The sequence below is a fragment of the Pelodiscus sinensis genome, chromosome 8 (genome assembly GCF_049634645.1).
Source record: "Pelodiscus sinensis isolate JC-2024 chromosome 8, ASM4963464v1, whole genome shotgun sequence".
NCBI classification, from domain to species: domain Eukaryota; kingdom Metazoa; phylum Chordata; order Testudines; family Trionychidae; genus Pelodiscus; species Pelodiscus sinensis.
Window position 1 is genome coordinate 7019442 of NC_134718.1, and position 14108 is coordinate 7033549.

Genomic DNA, 14108 nt, shown 5'->3' on the forward strand with positions numbered 1-14108 from the left:
GGAGGCAGAGGTGCAGCAGAATTGCAGTTCTGCCTTTTAAATGTAGTAAGAGTCCCTAACCAAAACTAAGTTTTCCAGCACGTAGATTCTAGCAGGATAAGAAAATAAACTTTCCCTTTGGTGCCCACAGTTGCCCAAGTGCAGAGCAGATTTCTCCATGTCCCTTATTCAGCCCAGGTGATTAAACATCCTTCACCTGGACCAAGCTACACACTTCCTAGAACAATCTGTGTCCAGCTAGTCACTCTTTCCCAACTAAAGGCTACAGTCATGACTAGCTTAGTACAAATCAGGAAAGAGATATGAGATCCAAGGGCCCCTATAAGAAATGGCTGAGAACCAAAGCTTCCCACTTGTGAGTGTGTAGGGCAGGCAAGGGAGAAATTAGTCGTTTATTCCTGCAGAGTCTGTGCTTTCCCTTGGTTTGAAAAAGTGACATTTCTAGTGGCCAAGATTGCAAAGACAAGCCAGGTATAATCCAGAGTCTTGTCTTCCTGTTTCTGCAGACAAAGAAGCATTAAGGCGTCTGCAGCTGCTGCTCAGAAATTGCCAAGGGCAGCAGAATCAAGTTAGCAAGTTTCTGGGTAAGTCTCCCTGCAGACGGACGCTCAGAAGTGTGAACAGCATCGGAATTATTCACTGGGTAAGAGAGTCCAAACCCACCGTGACTAAGGGACAGGGCAGAAGGGGTCTGTGTCCACCAAGCCCACGACTAATCTAGGAGGATATCAAGAAACTGGTGTAATAACTAACCGCCTCTCAGCAAGCGCCAACAGACCATTTCCCGTTCACCTTGCAGACATTAAGGCTCCTACTAGTAACAGGCAGGCACTCTCCCGCCGCCAGACTCCCCACCAAAATCAAGTGTCCCAAGGAGACACCGCTGCAGCTTCCTAAGCGCTGACTTGGCAGCCAGGAGCACGGACTGCGGCTCCCGTCACCCCCACACACAGACACTTCCCCACGCGCGGAACAAGCGGGCCCCTCCCCCCCACACACACTCCCCACGCGCGGAACAAGCGGGCCCCTCCCCCCACACTCCCCACGCGCGCGCGCAGCCGGGAGTCTCGCCACGAGACCTGTGGGAGCACCAGGCCCGCGCCCCGCCGCATTCCCCGGCTCGGGGGGGGGGAGGGGGAGTCTGAGGGCAGCGCCCCGGGCCGCAGCGAGGGCCCCCCCCCAGCCGGCGTGACGGGAGGAGGAGGGGGAGGGGGAGGGGGAAGGGGAGGTCTCCGCTGCGCCCCCAGTACCTGCTCAGCGCCGCCCCTCACGAGCCACCGAATACATCACTCCCACGCATGCGCAGCCACGCCCGGCTACTTCCGCCTCCCCCAGCCAATCACCGAACAGAATCACAGCGCCCCCTGGGACGGTAAAGCAGCGAGGGCAAAATACCTCTCGTCCCGGACCGCGTCGTGCAGCACCGCTCCCTGGCCGAATCCGACCCGGGGACGGGCGGTGTAGCGGGGCGGGGCTCAGCAGAGGGGTGTGTGTGACGTATGGGGGCGGGGCTCGGCGCTGGGCAGGGTTCAGGGCCAGAGTAGCATTGTGCAGTGTCACAAGGGGGAACCAGGCTGAATGGGGGGGGCACTGGGTGGTGTCAGTGTGTGGGGGGGGCCCCAAACCCCCATCTGCAGCCAGCACTGACCGCCAGCCAGCAGGCAGAACAGAGCCCCGTCTCTGCCCCCCCACTTAAAACACCCCAAAGCCTGCTCCAGCCCTTCTGCAGCCTTAGTCCTGCTTACAGGACACCCCCACCGAGGCTCAGGGTACAGAAAGCATCATCCATTGTGTACCTGCAGGAGACCGACACTGAAATTCCCATCAGCATCTCACTCCTGGTGAAGTGCCTAGGGAAACTAAGGCACATGCACTGGGTTACTACCCAGTAATAGAGATAACATAACATAGTAGTAGAGATAACAATAACATAGCAAACACAGTCCCCCACTTTGTCGCATCTCTTCTCCCTTCGAGACCAAACGGAGCAGGGGCACTGAGCCAGTGGCCTGGGGAAGTTCGGGGCCCCTGCTCTGTGATAAAGCATTGGCTATGACATTAGCACTCCCCTTAACATGGACCACCTCTGTGTCATGATTCTGCAGGAGCAGACTCCATAGCAGCAGCTTGGTATTCGCCCTTTCATTTGGTCAGGGGAGAGTGGTCCGTGTACACCTTGAAATGCCACCCAAATAGATATGGCTGCAGTTTTCTAAGAGCCCACACCCTAGACAGGCATTCCTTCACTATGAGTACACAGTTCTGTTTGCAAGGCAGCAACCTCTTGCTCAAGTACACAATAGGGCATCTCTTCCTTTTTTTGTCCACCTGCATTAGCATCACACCCAGCCACCAGAGGCATGGGTAAACACCATAAAGGGCTTGTCAAAGTCTGGATTTACCAGTACTGGAGCCCCAACCAAGGTCTCACAGGGAGTCTATTACACAGCAGAGGGCACTACTGCAAGTCTAGTTAAATAGGTATTTTAATACAGTCCCAACCAAGTGAGCACATGACACCTCCACAATAATTAGAGGAATGTATATTCACAAACAAATAGCATCCCTACAATTATCAGCTGTTGGAATAACCTATAAACAAGGCTCTGTCCCTATTGTTTCTGGGTAACTGTAAATTGACCATCTCCTAACCTAACTTCATACAACCTGACATCCACCCAGAAATATTCTGGGTTGAAACTGCCTGATCCTTAGATCTTTCAGCAATAAAAGCAAACAGCCAAGGGGATAACCTGAATTCGTATTCCATGGTCAGAAGGGACCTTTATGGCCATCTCCTTAGACTGCCTATTGCAGGCCAGGTGCTCTTCCAGAGTAATTCCTGGAGCATGGATCTTACGAAAAACAGCCAATGATGGAAAAATCGGTTATGATCTCAAAGTCATTCCACTGGTTAATTTCTTAGTTAAAAATGTACAGCTTGTTTCCAGTCTGACTAGCTTTAGTTTACTACCACTGGGTCCTATTACATCTCTCTCCACTAAATTGGAAAGCCCATTATTAAAATGTTCCCCACTTGGATATTAACTTACTGTAATCAAGTCCCCCCTCTATCTTTTATTTGTTAAGTAAAGTAGTGATACTCAAGGAACTCAATCAGGAATATATTCTACCTTTGGCTCCCCCCATCTGAGAGGCAGTACAGCTGGGTGGTATGTTCAATACTTCCACCAATGTAGACGGGGGGTCTGCCTGGTCAAGATCAGGAGAGGCCTATAGCACAAGCCATGAGACGCTGCCTAAGTCTGAATTCCTGGGCTTACCGGGGAAAGGAATGGTAGATATTCCACTTGAAGAGGTGAGTGTCTCCAAAGCAATACAGGTATCTCTAAATGATCACTGCTGACCAGGAAGGATCGGAGACAAGAAATGCCATTCTTGAAGCGTGGAATCCTAGGCATAATCTTAATCCTTTACCACAAGATGGTGCAGCCTGGGATGGGGAAATCCCCAGAATCTACCTAACAAAAATGACTCTAAACCGCTATTACTAAAATTTTATTGTTTACAATATTTACAGAAATGAAGTCAAATCATCAGGAAGACTAGTTTTTCATAACTGTATGTTCAAGTGTGGCTATCAGGATAGCCCTGCATGAATGCAAAGATATTAATAACATTACTCAGCTCTGCACACGCATTCATTGTGTTGAACACGACAGAAGAATTCTTAGATTTCTTGGGAATAAATGGGAGAGCACAAGGCTCAGCATTTTCTCTGACAGTTACTGATTTTAAGAGAGTACAAGTTACAATTCTTTTGGTTCCAAAAAAGGTATATCAAAGGTATCAGTTTCAACAGATAGGCGCTCCTCCATGACAGCAAAATGCCATGGCTTTGTTGAAATCTTGTGTACCTGACATATGCAATGTGCATTGCATAATACACCAAGAGATGCTCTATGCTAAACTTAACAAGGGAGACACACTGAAAGCTGTAATGGACAAAGTGATACAGATTATTAACTTAGTTCATGCTTGCTCCCTGCATCACCATCAGTTTGTGGAACTGATGGAACAAATTGAAACAGAATATGAAGATCTTGTCATGCACACTGAAGTGCAGTGGTTACCCTGTGGTGAAGTACTGGACCTCTTCCTGGCACTTCTACCAGAAATCAAAGGGTTTCTTGCTCAGAAATTTCAAATGCACGCAAAGTCAGAAAATAAAAATGGGATTTTAGCTTTTATCATAACTGGTCACCTGAAGGTGTTGAATGAGACATTGCAAGGGGGGGAAAAAAACACTGCTTGCTCATACTAAATGCTAGTGTCAGAAAATTCATGTTACACCTTTAGTTAATGTCAGCTCCGTTACCTGCATGTGACACTTCATGTGACACACACTTGCCACATTTGGAAAAAGCCCCTCCCTTCCCCCCATGAAACACACTGATCAAGGAAATGACTATGATCCATCATTTCACATACAAGTGCTGTTTACACCAGCAGGGAGTTTTGAGAACTGCTTTTCTTCTCAGCGATCTGAAGTCCTTCCTCTTATTGTTCTCAAATCTATTTGAATTTCATCTGAGAAAGTGTGAAGTAGTATATCAAAGGACTGGAGTTCATAAAAGGAAGTTTGAGAAGTAATTAATTCATGTTAGTGCCCTGGATGAAGATGAAATTAACCAGCTAAAGAGAAAAAGCACATGAGAACTTTGGTTGAATACCCATAGTCTAGTTCTCCAGTACTGCATTGCAATAAGATGTCAAATTTTGGATCAACATACACATGCAGACTTTTTCTGCTATGAGACACATCAAATGCAAGAAGCGCAGACTAATGGATGGAAACCTTACTGGTGAATAGCAAAATGTCTGCACACCCCTTATTTCTAACTTAAGAAAGCTTGTGGAGGATGGCACCAAGCAGAAATTGCACTGAGTAACTTAAAGGTGGGAGGGGCTTGAGGCTACACTGAGAATGGACAAAACCAATGTAGTGATCTCTGGTGTATGAAGCAGCACAGACCCAGAAGACACTTAGATATATTTTCCTTCGAGAGCTTGTTTTAATCTCACTGATCAGAATTCAGTTTGCCACTAGATGAAATATGCCTTTTTGTGCTTAGTTCACCAGTGAGCCCAATTTCCCATTGCAGAGGCTCTCAAATGTCATTGTACCATGACCCCTTCTGACCCATATTACTACATGACCCCAGGGAGGGAGATCCAAGTCTGAGCTTGCTTGAGCTCTGCTGGCTTAGGTGGGGAGCCAAAGCCCCAGGCAGGGGACCTGTAACCTGAGCCCAGCTACACAGCATGGATACCCTCAGGCTTTGGCTTCAGCCCCAGGCCCTAGCAAGTGTAAGCCAGTCAGGGTGACTCCATTAAAATGGATTTGACACCCACATTGGGGTACTGACCCACAGTTTGAGAACTGCCATTGTATTGTATCCTTGGTCACTCACACCAGCGCAAAATGTACACTCACCTTGCACGTGTGTAAATGACTGCACCAGCAGGCAAGGGAATGGACGCTCACTTAGTGTACTACTGGTTACTTTGTGGGGGATGTGAAATGTATAGTTTTCTTCACTTTTTTGTTGCCATTACTCTTTCTATAAGGATAAATTGCTGTAACACATTTCAAAACCAGTTAGCCATGAAGCAACAAGTTCACCTCACTTACCAAACTTAAGTACTGAATAGTGAGGTGAACTTGTTGCTTTGTGGCTAACTGGTTTTGAAATGTGTTACAGCAATTTATCCTTATAGACAGAGTAATGGAGAGAGACAGGCAAGAATCAAGATTTTCAAGTAAGACATTTTAAAAGAGCATGATTTTCAGAAAGTATGAGGACCTGCCCTCTGAAAGAAAAAAAAAAAAATCAAATCCCGTTAAAGAGCTTGGGTTGCACACCCCAAATCACTAGCCAGTGCTGAAAACCTTTCCTGCAAACTGAAGTCCAGGTAGCTTGTTATCTTCCCCACCTACATCCTGCCCAAACTGAACATTGGCAAGTCAGACCATTTGAAGGTAGAATCTTTACAATGACACAAATCTGGAACAGAAAAAGAATCATAAAAAGATTCTACATAAGATAGTATTTATCACAAATTAACAAATGGAATTCTTAAATATTTTAAGGAGCCAGTGGATATAAAACTGTGTTTGGAATCGAGGAGAATTTCCTGAACAGTAAGAAACACCTGTCAAAACCTCTTCTTGGTATACAAGAGAATACAGCAAAGGTGGCAAGCTATGGCCATTATTTTTCTTTTATCCATCAGAAACTACATTCCCCGACCTGGGCTCTGAGGGTTGAGATGCTGGGGGACAGGGGCAAGATAATGTAGGCAATGTGTCATTTTCCAATGGGATTCTAAATGCGAGATGCCAGCCCCAGAGAAAGAGGGTGCAACAGCTCAGCACTGCAGCACAACACTGCAAATACTGCTGCTGCTTGTACTGTGCATCTTGGCCACTTAAGGCAGAAATCTGCCTGCATCTAGGAGGCACTTGCTACCTTCTTCCTACTCAGAAGACATAAGGCAAACATCTTCCAGGTACCTGCTGCCTCTGCTTCTCTTACAGAGCATACAGTTGCTCTAGCACCAAGATAAATTAACGTCAAATGCGAAGACAGGGTATCTCCGGCCAAAAGAAGTTCTCCACAGATAAATCATTGCAGATAGTGCCCTGATCTTAGTTCTTCAGTCAGAGCAACAGTTGCCTTCCCCAGCAGCGTCTGTCAGATAGGTCCTGTTGCTAGAAAGACCCTATTTGGCTATTGCAAACATTTTCAAACCAAACGCAGGTGCCTAAAAAGCTTCTAAGTAGAAAGGGTGTAATTTCTAAAGTGGTGAGCATCTGCAGCCCTCAGGGATGTAGTGGGAGCCAGGGTCACTCAGCATCTCTGAAAATCAGGCCACTTCTTTAGGTACCTCAGTATGGATTTAAAAGCCCCGACATGAGGCAGCAGATTGAAAAACATTTGCCTCTAGCAGCAAAACATCCAAAGCAAAGTCTCTGTTGCTGCCCATGTACTCTATAATCAAGTCTGCTAATGTTTACAAAACACAAAATCCCTCTCACAGAATTGTCATCCAGATGCAGTGGGAGAGAGATTATTCAGTCCTGGATCAGCAGCGTGTGGAATCAGCACTATAGGACTGATACTGGGCTGTTTCGTCTCATCACAGACTGTCAGCCAACCTTGAGCACATGGTCATATTGGGGATGGCAACAGTGCCTATTTTTCTTCCTTAGTTATTTCAGCCAACTCCAATCAAGACTCTAAAAAGAAAGCAAAAGAGCAACCAGAGTTCAGTAAATTTAATTTTCAAACCAACCATCACCTGCCTGGGAGCCTGCATTGTCCAAAACCGCTCTCTGATGTCAGTCTTGGAATTATAAGGAGAGATTGAAAGGGGAAGTGTTTTAACTACCCAAAACCTGATGTTAACAAACACACCTAATTAAGGTATATTAAAGGCTTCTGAAATTTCACAAACAGCAACTATGTAATGCCACCCAGCATCTATTGTCAGCACTGAAGAGGAACAGATGAAAATCCAGAAATGAGGATTTTCAGTGTCAGGGTCTGAGCTACTGAAACTCAGGCAGCAGACACAAGTCAACAGTTAACTTTTGGTCGCTAAGCTACTGGTTTCATCTGACATGGATATGCAAGGAATCAGACGTCCTTACTGGCTGAAGGCTACTGGGTAGCAACATGACATGAGTTAATGGTGCCAGCTCAGTCCCTTACTATCACAAACCTACCACATTAGCTGACACTAACTGGCCCTAGGTTGTGGTCTCAGCAGCAATCCCCTGTAAAGTGTCACAGCTATTCGCAATCAGCTGGTTTGTAAATTAGAGGAAAATAAGGTGAGACGTAGTAAGCAACACAGAGTCATCAAAACCAGACACGAAAAGCTAGTTTGTGCTGTGCCTCTGAAAGGTGCAGCCCAAGAGAAAAGGCCATGGAGACTTTACAACACGTTTTACCCTCCGGATTCTGGGCAACAGGGCTCTGCCCTAACTTACAGTAACCTCCCCAGGGTTGCCTGTAGCTGTTCAGGAATCCAGTGCTCACTCTGGCTACTCTACATCCCTTTCCAATCCTACACCAGGGTTTATGGGATCCACAAGGTGCAGATTATGCTGGCCATGGGCTGCTCCTGTTTTGGGAAAATTCTTCATTACTCTATTATATAGCTGCCACAACAATTACATGCATAAGAACAGTGCCCCCTTAACATGCTTTCAAGTGGCTGGTGAGGAGTGGAAGCATGCTGGTTTTATCATGGCTTCATAGATCATCATCCCCAGAGCCAAGTGTACGGGAGGGAACAGCTAACCTTCCAGTTAGGAGAGTAGCTTAACGTCATTGTGGAAGGAGGGACGTGTATCTAATGTGGCTGCATAAACAGCTTGCACCAGAGCAAGCTACCAGGAGAGATTGGCGTCCGACAGGAGATCTTCATCATGTGTCTGGACACCATACTGAGTGCTCATGGGAAGAGCCTCATTTCATCCATTACAGTTGTGTTCAAACACATCCCTTGTCTTCTCAAGGGAAAGCACAGGAGGACTAGCTGGCCCCCAGGTTCTGCCTAGCCCACTGACTTACGAATTCCCATTCCTCATTATTTAGAGAAAGGTGAAATATCTTCCAATTCAGACCCCAGAATGACATCGGATTTGTCCAACCACACCACTTGCTCCTCCTCCTCCTTCTGAACCTTACGCCCATTTTTTCTGCCCCTCAAGTCAAAGGCTATGTCTACACTGCACATTTATTTCGGAATAAGCTATTCCGGAATAGTTATTTTGAAATAGCTTATTTCAAAATTGCACATCTACACTGCAGGGAAGCCTCAAAATTAGTCCGAGACAGGCTTCCCTAATACAGACGTGCTATTTCAATTTAGAGCCCCAGGAGGCACTGGGGAGGAAGAAGTTAGAATGGCCCTGGTGAGGGGCTATTTCGAAATAGCAGAAGTGGTGCATCTACACAGCCCCTATTCCGAAAAAGGCATTATTCTTCGTAGAATGAGGTTTACAGAAGTCGGAATAAGCCTCCTGTTATTTCAAAATTATTTCGAAATAGTGCTACTGCTGTGCAGACGCTTGCACAGTCATTTCGGAATAACGCCATTATTCTGAAATAACTTTGCTGTGTAGACGCAGCCAAAGGGTGGACAGGGCTCAGCAAGAGGAGAAAAGGGTTACTGCAGGGCAGTTTATTCCATTCTATAACAAGACCTTGAGAGACAATACCCCCCACCAACATCGCCTGCTTGAACAGCCCCATCGCTTTGCACATTTCCAGAGCCAGGAGCAGGATTCTTTAGGTGATTGTTTTGCCAATGCACCTCATATCCTTTGTGAGCAGCAGACCAGGACACTGCACATATTTAACAGGGATGTCAAATCCCGTGCAGTATGTTAACCAATTAAACTATAGGTTTAACTGGCTAACCACCCACTGCGCTGCGGTGACTACTCCAGCTGGGCCCAGGCACCAGTTAAGTGGTTATCCCAATAAAGCCACGTCTACACTGTTTTTTTCAGAAGAGGAAATACAAATGAAGCGCTCATTTGCAAATCTCGCGCTGTCATTTGCATATTCTCTTCTGATCCTTTTTGCGGAAGAGGTATTTGCGAAAAAAAACCCGCAGTGTAGACGGGGCCATGTATCAGGAAAAAAAACACAAAACAAAAACAAACAAATAAAAAAACCACCACCACTTTTGCACAAGATTCCTTATTCCTCAAAAAATGAGGTTTACAGGAAGAGCTCAGTAAGTTAAATCTTCTACCTGATGCCAATGACACCTTTGAGAAGTCAAGCCTCAATCACAGAAACAGACTTACCATCATGCTGCTGTTCTGCTCCTGTTTTGCCTCTTGAATAATAGTGCTGAAGCGGTCAAGATAGTTCAGATTCTCTTCTATCACACGGGCAAAAACTTCCCTACAAAAAAGGGATAAAGGATGCAGATTTAAACTGTGACGGATTCACTTCTCCAGAAGGAGCAGAATGGGGGAGTGGAAAAGAAATTTACAGCAGTTTATCTGTAATTGTGCAAGTTACTCTATCCTGTTTTATACAGCAATGTGCCTTGCATGCTTCCATAGCAGGGCCCCTCAGACAGATTCCCCCTTCTGAAAATTAGCTGACTTCATTAAAAATGCTCTCTCATCAAAAGAGAACTTCAATAATCATCCCAAATCATGCCTGCAGCAGACACTGACAAGAGAACTCCATCTGAGTAAAGGATGGGATTCCAAGATAGAGAATCCTCTAGGTCCATAAAACTAAAAGCAACGGAAGAGAAAATAGCTGCCTCTGGAACCTTGACACACAGCATGTCTATACATCCTTATAACCCCAGTGAAGACTGAACAGCAACATTACCAAGAAGTATCCTAAAACTGTATCTGCTATACCACTCTGCTGATACCAAGGGAGTGACATAGAAAGCTTCCAGCCACAGGACACAGACTGAGTTAGGAATGGTTCACTGCACTTCACTCGGGACAGGGCAGAGTTCCAGAGAGGTGTTATTCTACTGGAGATCTCAAAGATGAGTGGAAACACTCATCTGTTCAAAATGAATCTGACGAAGTGGGTCTTAGTCCACAAAAGCTTATGCCCAAATAAATCTGTTAATCTATAAGATGCCACAGGAATTCTTGCTGTTTTTGCAGATTCCGACTAACATGGCCACCCCGCTGATACTTGTCATCTGGTCAAACTGCTACTGTATCACATTTGGAGCCTGTCTCCACTACAAATGCATGAGGGAGGGCAAGCTTTCAGAGCTCATGCATATAAAATAGGGATACTCTTCCAAAAAGAGGCCGACTGGTCTTAGCAATAACCTCTCATCCTTGGCTCTTACCCATCTCTAGGAACTGCCATAGAAGAGAGAGGATGGGGTATGTTGCTCGAGTTCGGAGGAAGCCATGTAGCAGTTGGAGGTGTGGCTGCACTTTCGATGCTGGAACTCACAAGAGATCGAGCAGAACTCTGAGTCTAGAATAGAAGCAGAATTATTCTTCATGCACATATTCAGTGGATGGACATATTCAGAGGATATTTTAGTCCTGTTCCATTGGAGTTTACACACTATATATGTGCCAAGAAACTCGAGATCAGAGCATTATAAGCATAATTAAAGATAAATATACATTAATGCCAAAGTATGGCGCTCTCCCCCATATATATATATATACACACACACACACCCCCACACCCTCTCCTCTTCCCTCTCCCCCATATATATACACACACACACCCCCACACCCTCTCCTCTTCCCTCTCCCCCATATATACACACACCCACCCCAACAGAGTGATGGGATTATGTCACTCTAGTGTCCCACAGCCCCTCTGCCCCCAACTGCCCGGCCCAGTACTCCAGCAGGCAGCCAGAGGCCTCCTCCCTACCCCTCTCATAGGGTGCCAGGGAACCGGGCACCCTCCTGGCCTTTGCCAAGGGAGAGGGGCAGAGTTGGATGCCACCCGCACCACCCGCTCCCAAGGCCAAGGTGGCACAGTGCCTGGCTGTAGAGGTTATTGTTAACATATATGGATTTCAATCCTAAAGTCACTTACACAAGCAATTTTCAGCAAATGCCAGATCTCCCTCTGCCTTTTGCCCTGCATCTGCATTACTGAGCTGTCAGCCTCCTTGATGTTATTCAAAGCCACTTCAATCTTTGGAAGCAAATCAATAATCTTCTGCTTACAGCCTAACAGCTTACTGTAATAAAGGAGAAATCACAATGACTTTGCCATTCAGCAGGACACAGGCTTTGGCAAAGCGAAGGTGGTCGCACCAATTTTACACCTTGCTATTTAAGGGAAAACTGGGTAAATATGTACTTGGCCCTCAGTATTTACACGAATAGCTGCAGGCACACAGATACACAACTGAAAGATTCTTGGGACTATTGTGGCTCCCGGAAGTCTTAAGGTCTAACGATGAAAGTGCGCAGCACAAAAAGTTCAATGCAAGAAAGGTTCAGGACTATCTTTCTTCACAAAGAAATCTCCTGCCATAGATTCCCTCCATCTCAGCACCAGTCACATATGTACATGGAACTCAGTTGAGGGAAGGTTCCTGAAGATGTGAAATGCTTACAGAGACAGCGTTAAGGGACTGTGCTACAGTATGAGTCAGACGATTGTGATGAATGTAGAGTGGCTGTATGTCCTTGAAGGGGAAAGCAATTCTTGGTAGGGGGCTGCAGTGTTCCACTGACAGTTAATCTGAGGAGGATGTATAGTAAGGTCTGGGACAGATCTTCCCCTTTACTAGCTTTGAAGTTTTGGAACTATGATGGGAACGTGCCCTTCAGCAATCTGAGCTTGGAATAAAGTTTTGCTCTTGGAACACAAATGCAAGAGCTCTCTGCTCCTAAAGAGAAATTAGTATGTTAAAAGGTCTCCAGCCCAGAATGACAGAAGCTGCATATTATCTCTGGTTTCCTCTGGAAAGGAAAGCTCTCTTGGTACCTAAGGTGTCCAAAGAGCTCCTTGAGAACTCGATCCTGGCTCTGAACTGTCTGCACGATAATCTTCACCATGTCAGTGCTGTCACTGTAAGCGTGATCTGGAAGGGATAACAATCATCTGGTTAGAAGACAGCGCCTCAGCAAACAGTTCATAGCTACATAGTATCCATGAAATTTAAGATTTAAATATCTGAAACCATTAAATTCAAGATTTTTAAAATGCCAGGACCATGAAGTTTACAAAAAATGGACTGTGAATTTGGTAGGGTCCTAAGCATGGTCAATAATGTTTCCATAATTCCTCAACATGTTAGACTTGGATGTCTAGATGGGCGCCAAAGGCTGCACTGCCTAAAGGAGGCTGTATTTAGCTTCTTTTAAACCAGTGTGGGCCTTCAGAAGCTCTTTTGTTACTGGCTGGGTGAATCTAATTATTGCATAAACAACCAGTTTTGGGGATTGTGTGCCCTATTTCTTGCACTCTGCCATGAGTGTGGCACTCTCAGTGTGGTCCATCAAGGCACCATGGTCACATCAAGCATCTATTCTTCCTCTCTCCCCTCTCAGCCGGATGTCTGCCCACGTTGTCCAGCAACAGTGCCCCGACAAACTGAAAGCTCTGTAGGTAGCAAAGGTTTTGATGGCATCAATCCACACTAAGGTAAGAGCTAACAATATGGCTGTCTTGGTAACTTGCAGGATTTTCTGAACACTTTAATAGCTGACTGGGAAGGATTAACAGCATGCCTAGCCCGGGAACAATTAAGCCTTAGACCAAAAGACAAGAATCCTACCACTTTTTATACTACAGCTGATCCTATGTAACACCTGACTGATACCCCTGTGGGTCAGGACAAAGTTAAGGTGTGTGGCAGTTCTGACACTATTAAGGACGGTGTAATGAAAACAATCACTAAATGAGCTACACTTTATAACGTAATTATTCCACTGCCAAAAAGACATTTGATGTCATTTACACAACTCATTGCCCTTGCAGACATTTCCTCCACTGACCACCTATGACTTTGGACAGGCATACCATCAAACCACTCCTCGCAGTTCCCACCAAGACCTAGAAAGCTCTTCTTCTTTCCCATTCCATCATTCTAAGTGTATCTTCACCCCTTCCTGCCCGGAAGTCCCTCCTCCCTGCTGCAAATGATAATGTAAAAAGTCTAATATTTACTGTTAAAAGCAGAGATTGCTTGCAGGGTTTGGGTTTTATGTAGGTCACAGAACAAGCCTGTTCCATACCTGGTGGTCTTGGTTTTAATTGCTTGTATAGTTCTATGGCTTTTTGTTCACTGCAAAAAGAAAAAAAATCACTTCAGATATGTATTAGCACACACAGAGGAACTGATCATCTGTAACATTCAAGAGTAAAAAGATTTCATATTCAAGTCTTTACTAAGATGGAGCAGATTTTTACATCTTGCCAACAGACAGCCTGCTCCCTCTACATTAGAAATCCAATGAAATTCATCCTGTGATAAAAAGTCCACATTTCCTAAAAAAACTGCCCTTTTCTTCATGATTCAGTGTTTACCTTTCTGATATTCAGTCTAAATAGCATTGATTCTATGCTTTCTTCAATTTTGAACATATG

The 14108-nt window shown here is 45.4% G+C and overlaps 2 protein-coding genes across 4 annotated transcripts in view; both read right to left on the reverse strand.

Annotated features, from left to right (window-relative positions):
- The window catches only part of ERLIN1 (ER lipid raft associated 1), a 31509-nt gene extending 30126 nt beyond the window's left edge, over positions 1–1383 (reverse strand). For 2 of the 3 annotated variants that reach the window (XM_006126356.3, XM_006126355.3), the window contains exon 1: positions 1251–1383. The gene's annotated coding sequence lies outside the window, so the exon portion shown is untranslated. Of the gene's footprint in view, positions 1–1079; positions 1177–1250 lie in introns of those variants that run through there. The other variant, XM_075934689.1, reaches the window with a different exon arrangement.
- Positions 1384–3503: 2120 nt separating this feature from the next.
- Positions 3504–14108, reverse strand: part of CHUK (component of inhibitor of nuclear factor kappa B kinase complex) — a 39487-nt gene continuing 28882 nt past the window's right edge. The window contains exons 16-21 of the mRNA XM_075934690.1: positions 13757–13806; positions 12504–12600; positions 11601–11748; positions 10885–11018; positions 9854–9953; positions 3504–7264 (exon numbers count right to left, since the gene is read on the reverse strand). Of these exons, the coding sequence (XP_075790805.1) occupies positions 7238–7264; positions 9854–9953; positions 10885–11018; positions 11601–11748; positions 12504–12600; positions 13757–13806 (556 nt within the window). The 3' untranslated portion in view covers positions 3504–7237. The remainder of the gene's footprint in view (positions 7265–9853; positions 9954–10884; positions 11019–11600; positions 11749–12503; positions 12601–13756; positions 13807–14108) is intronic.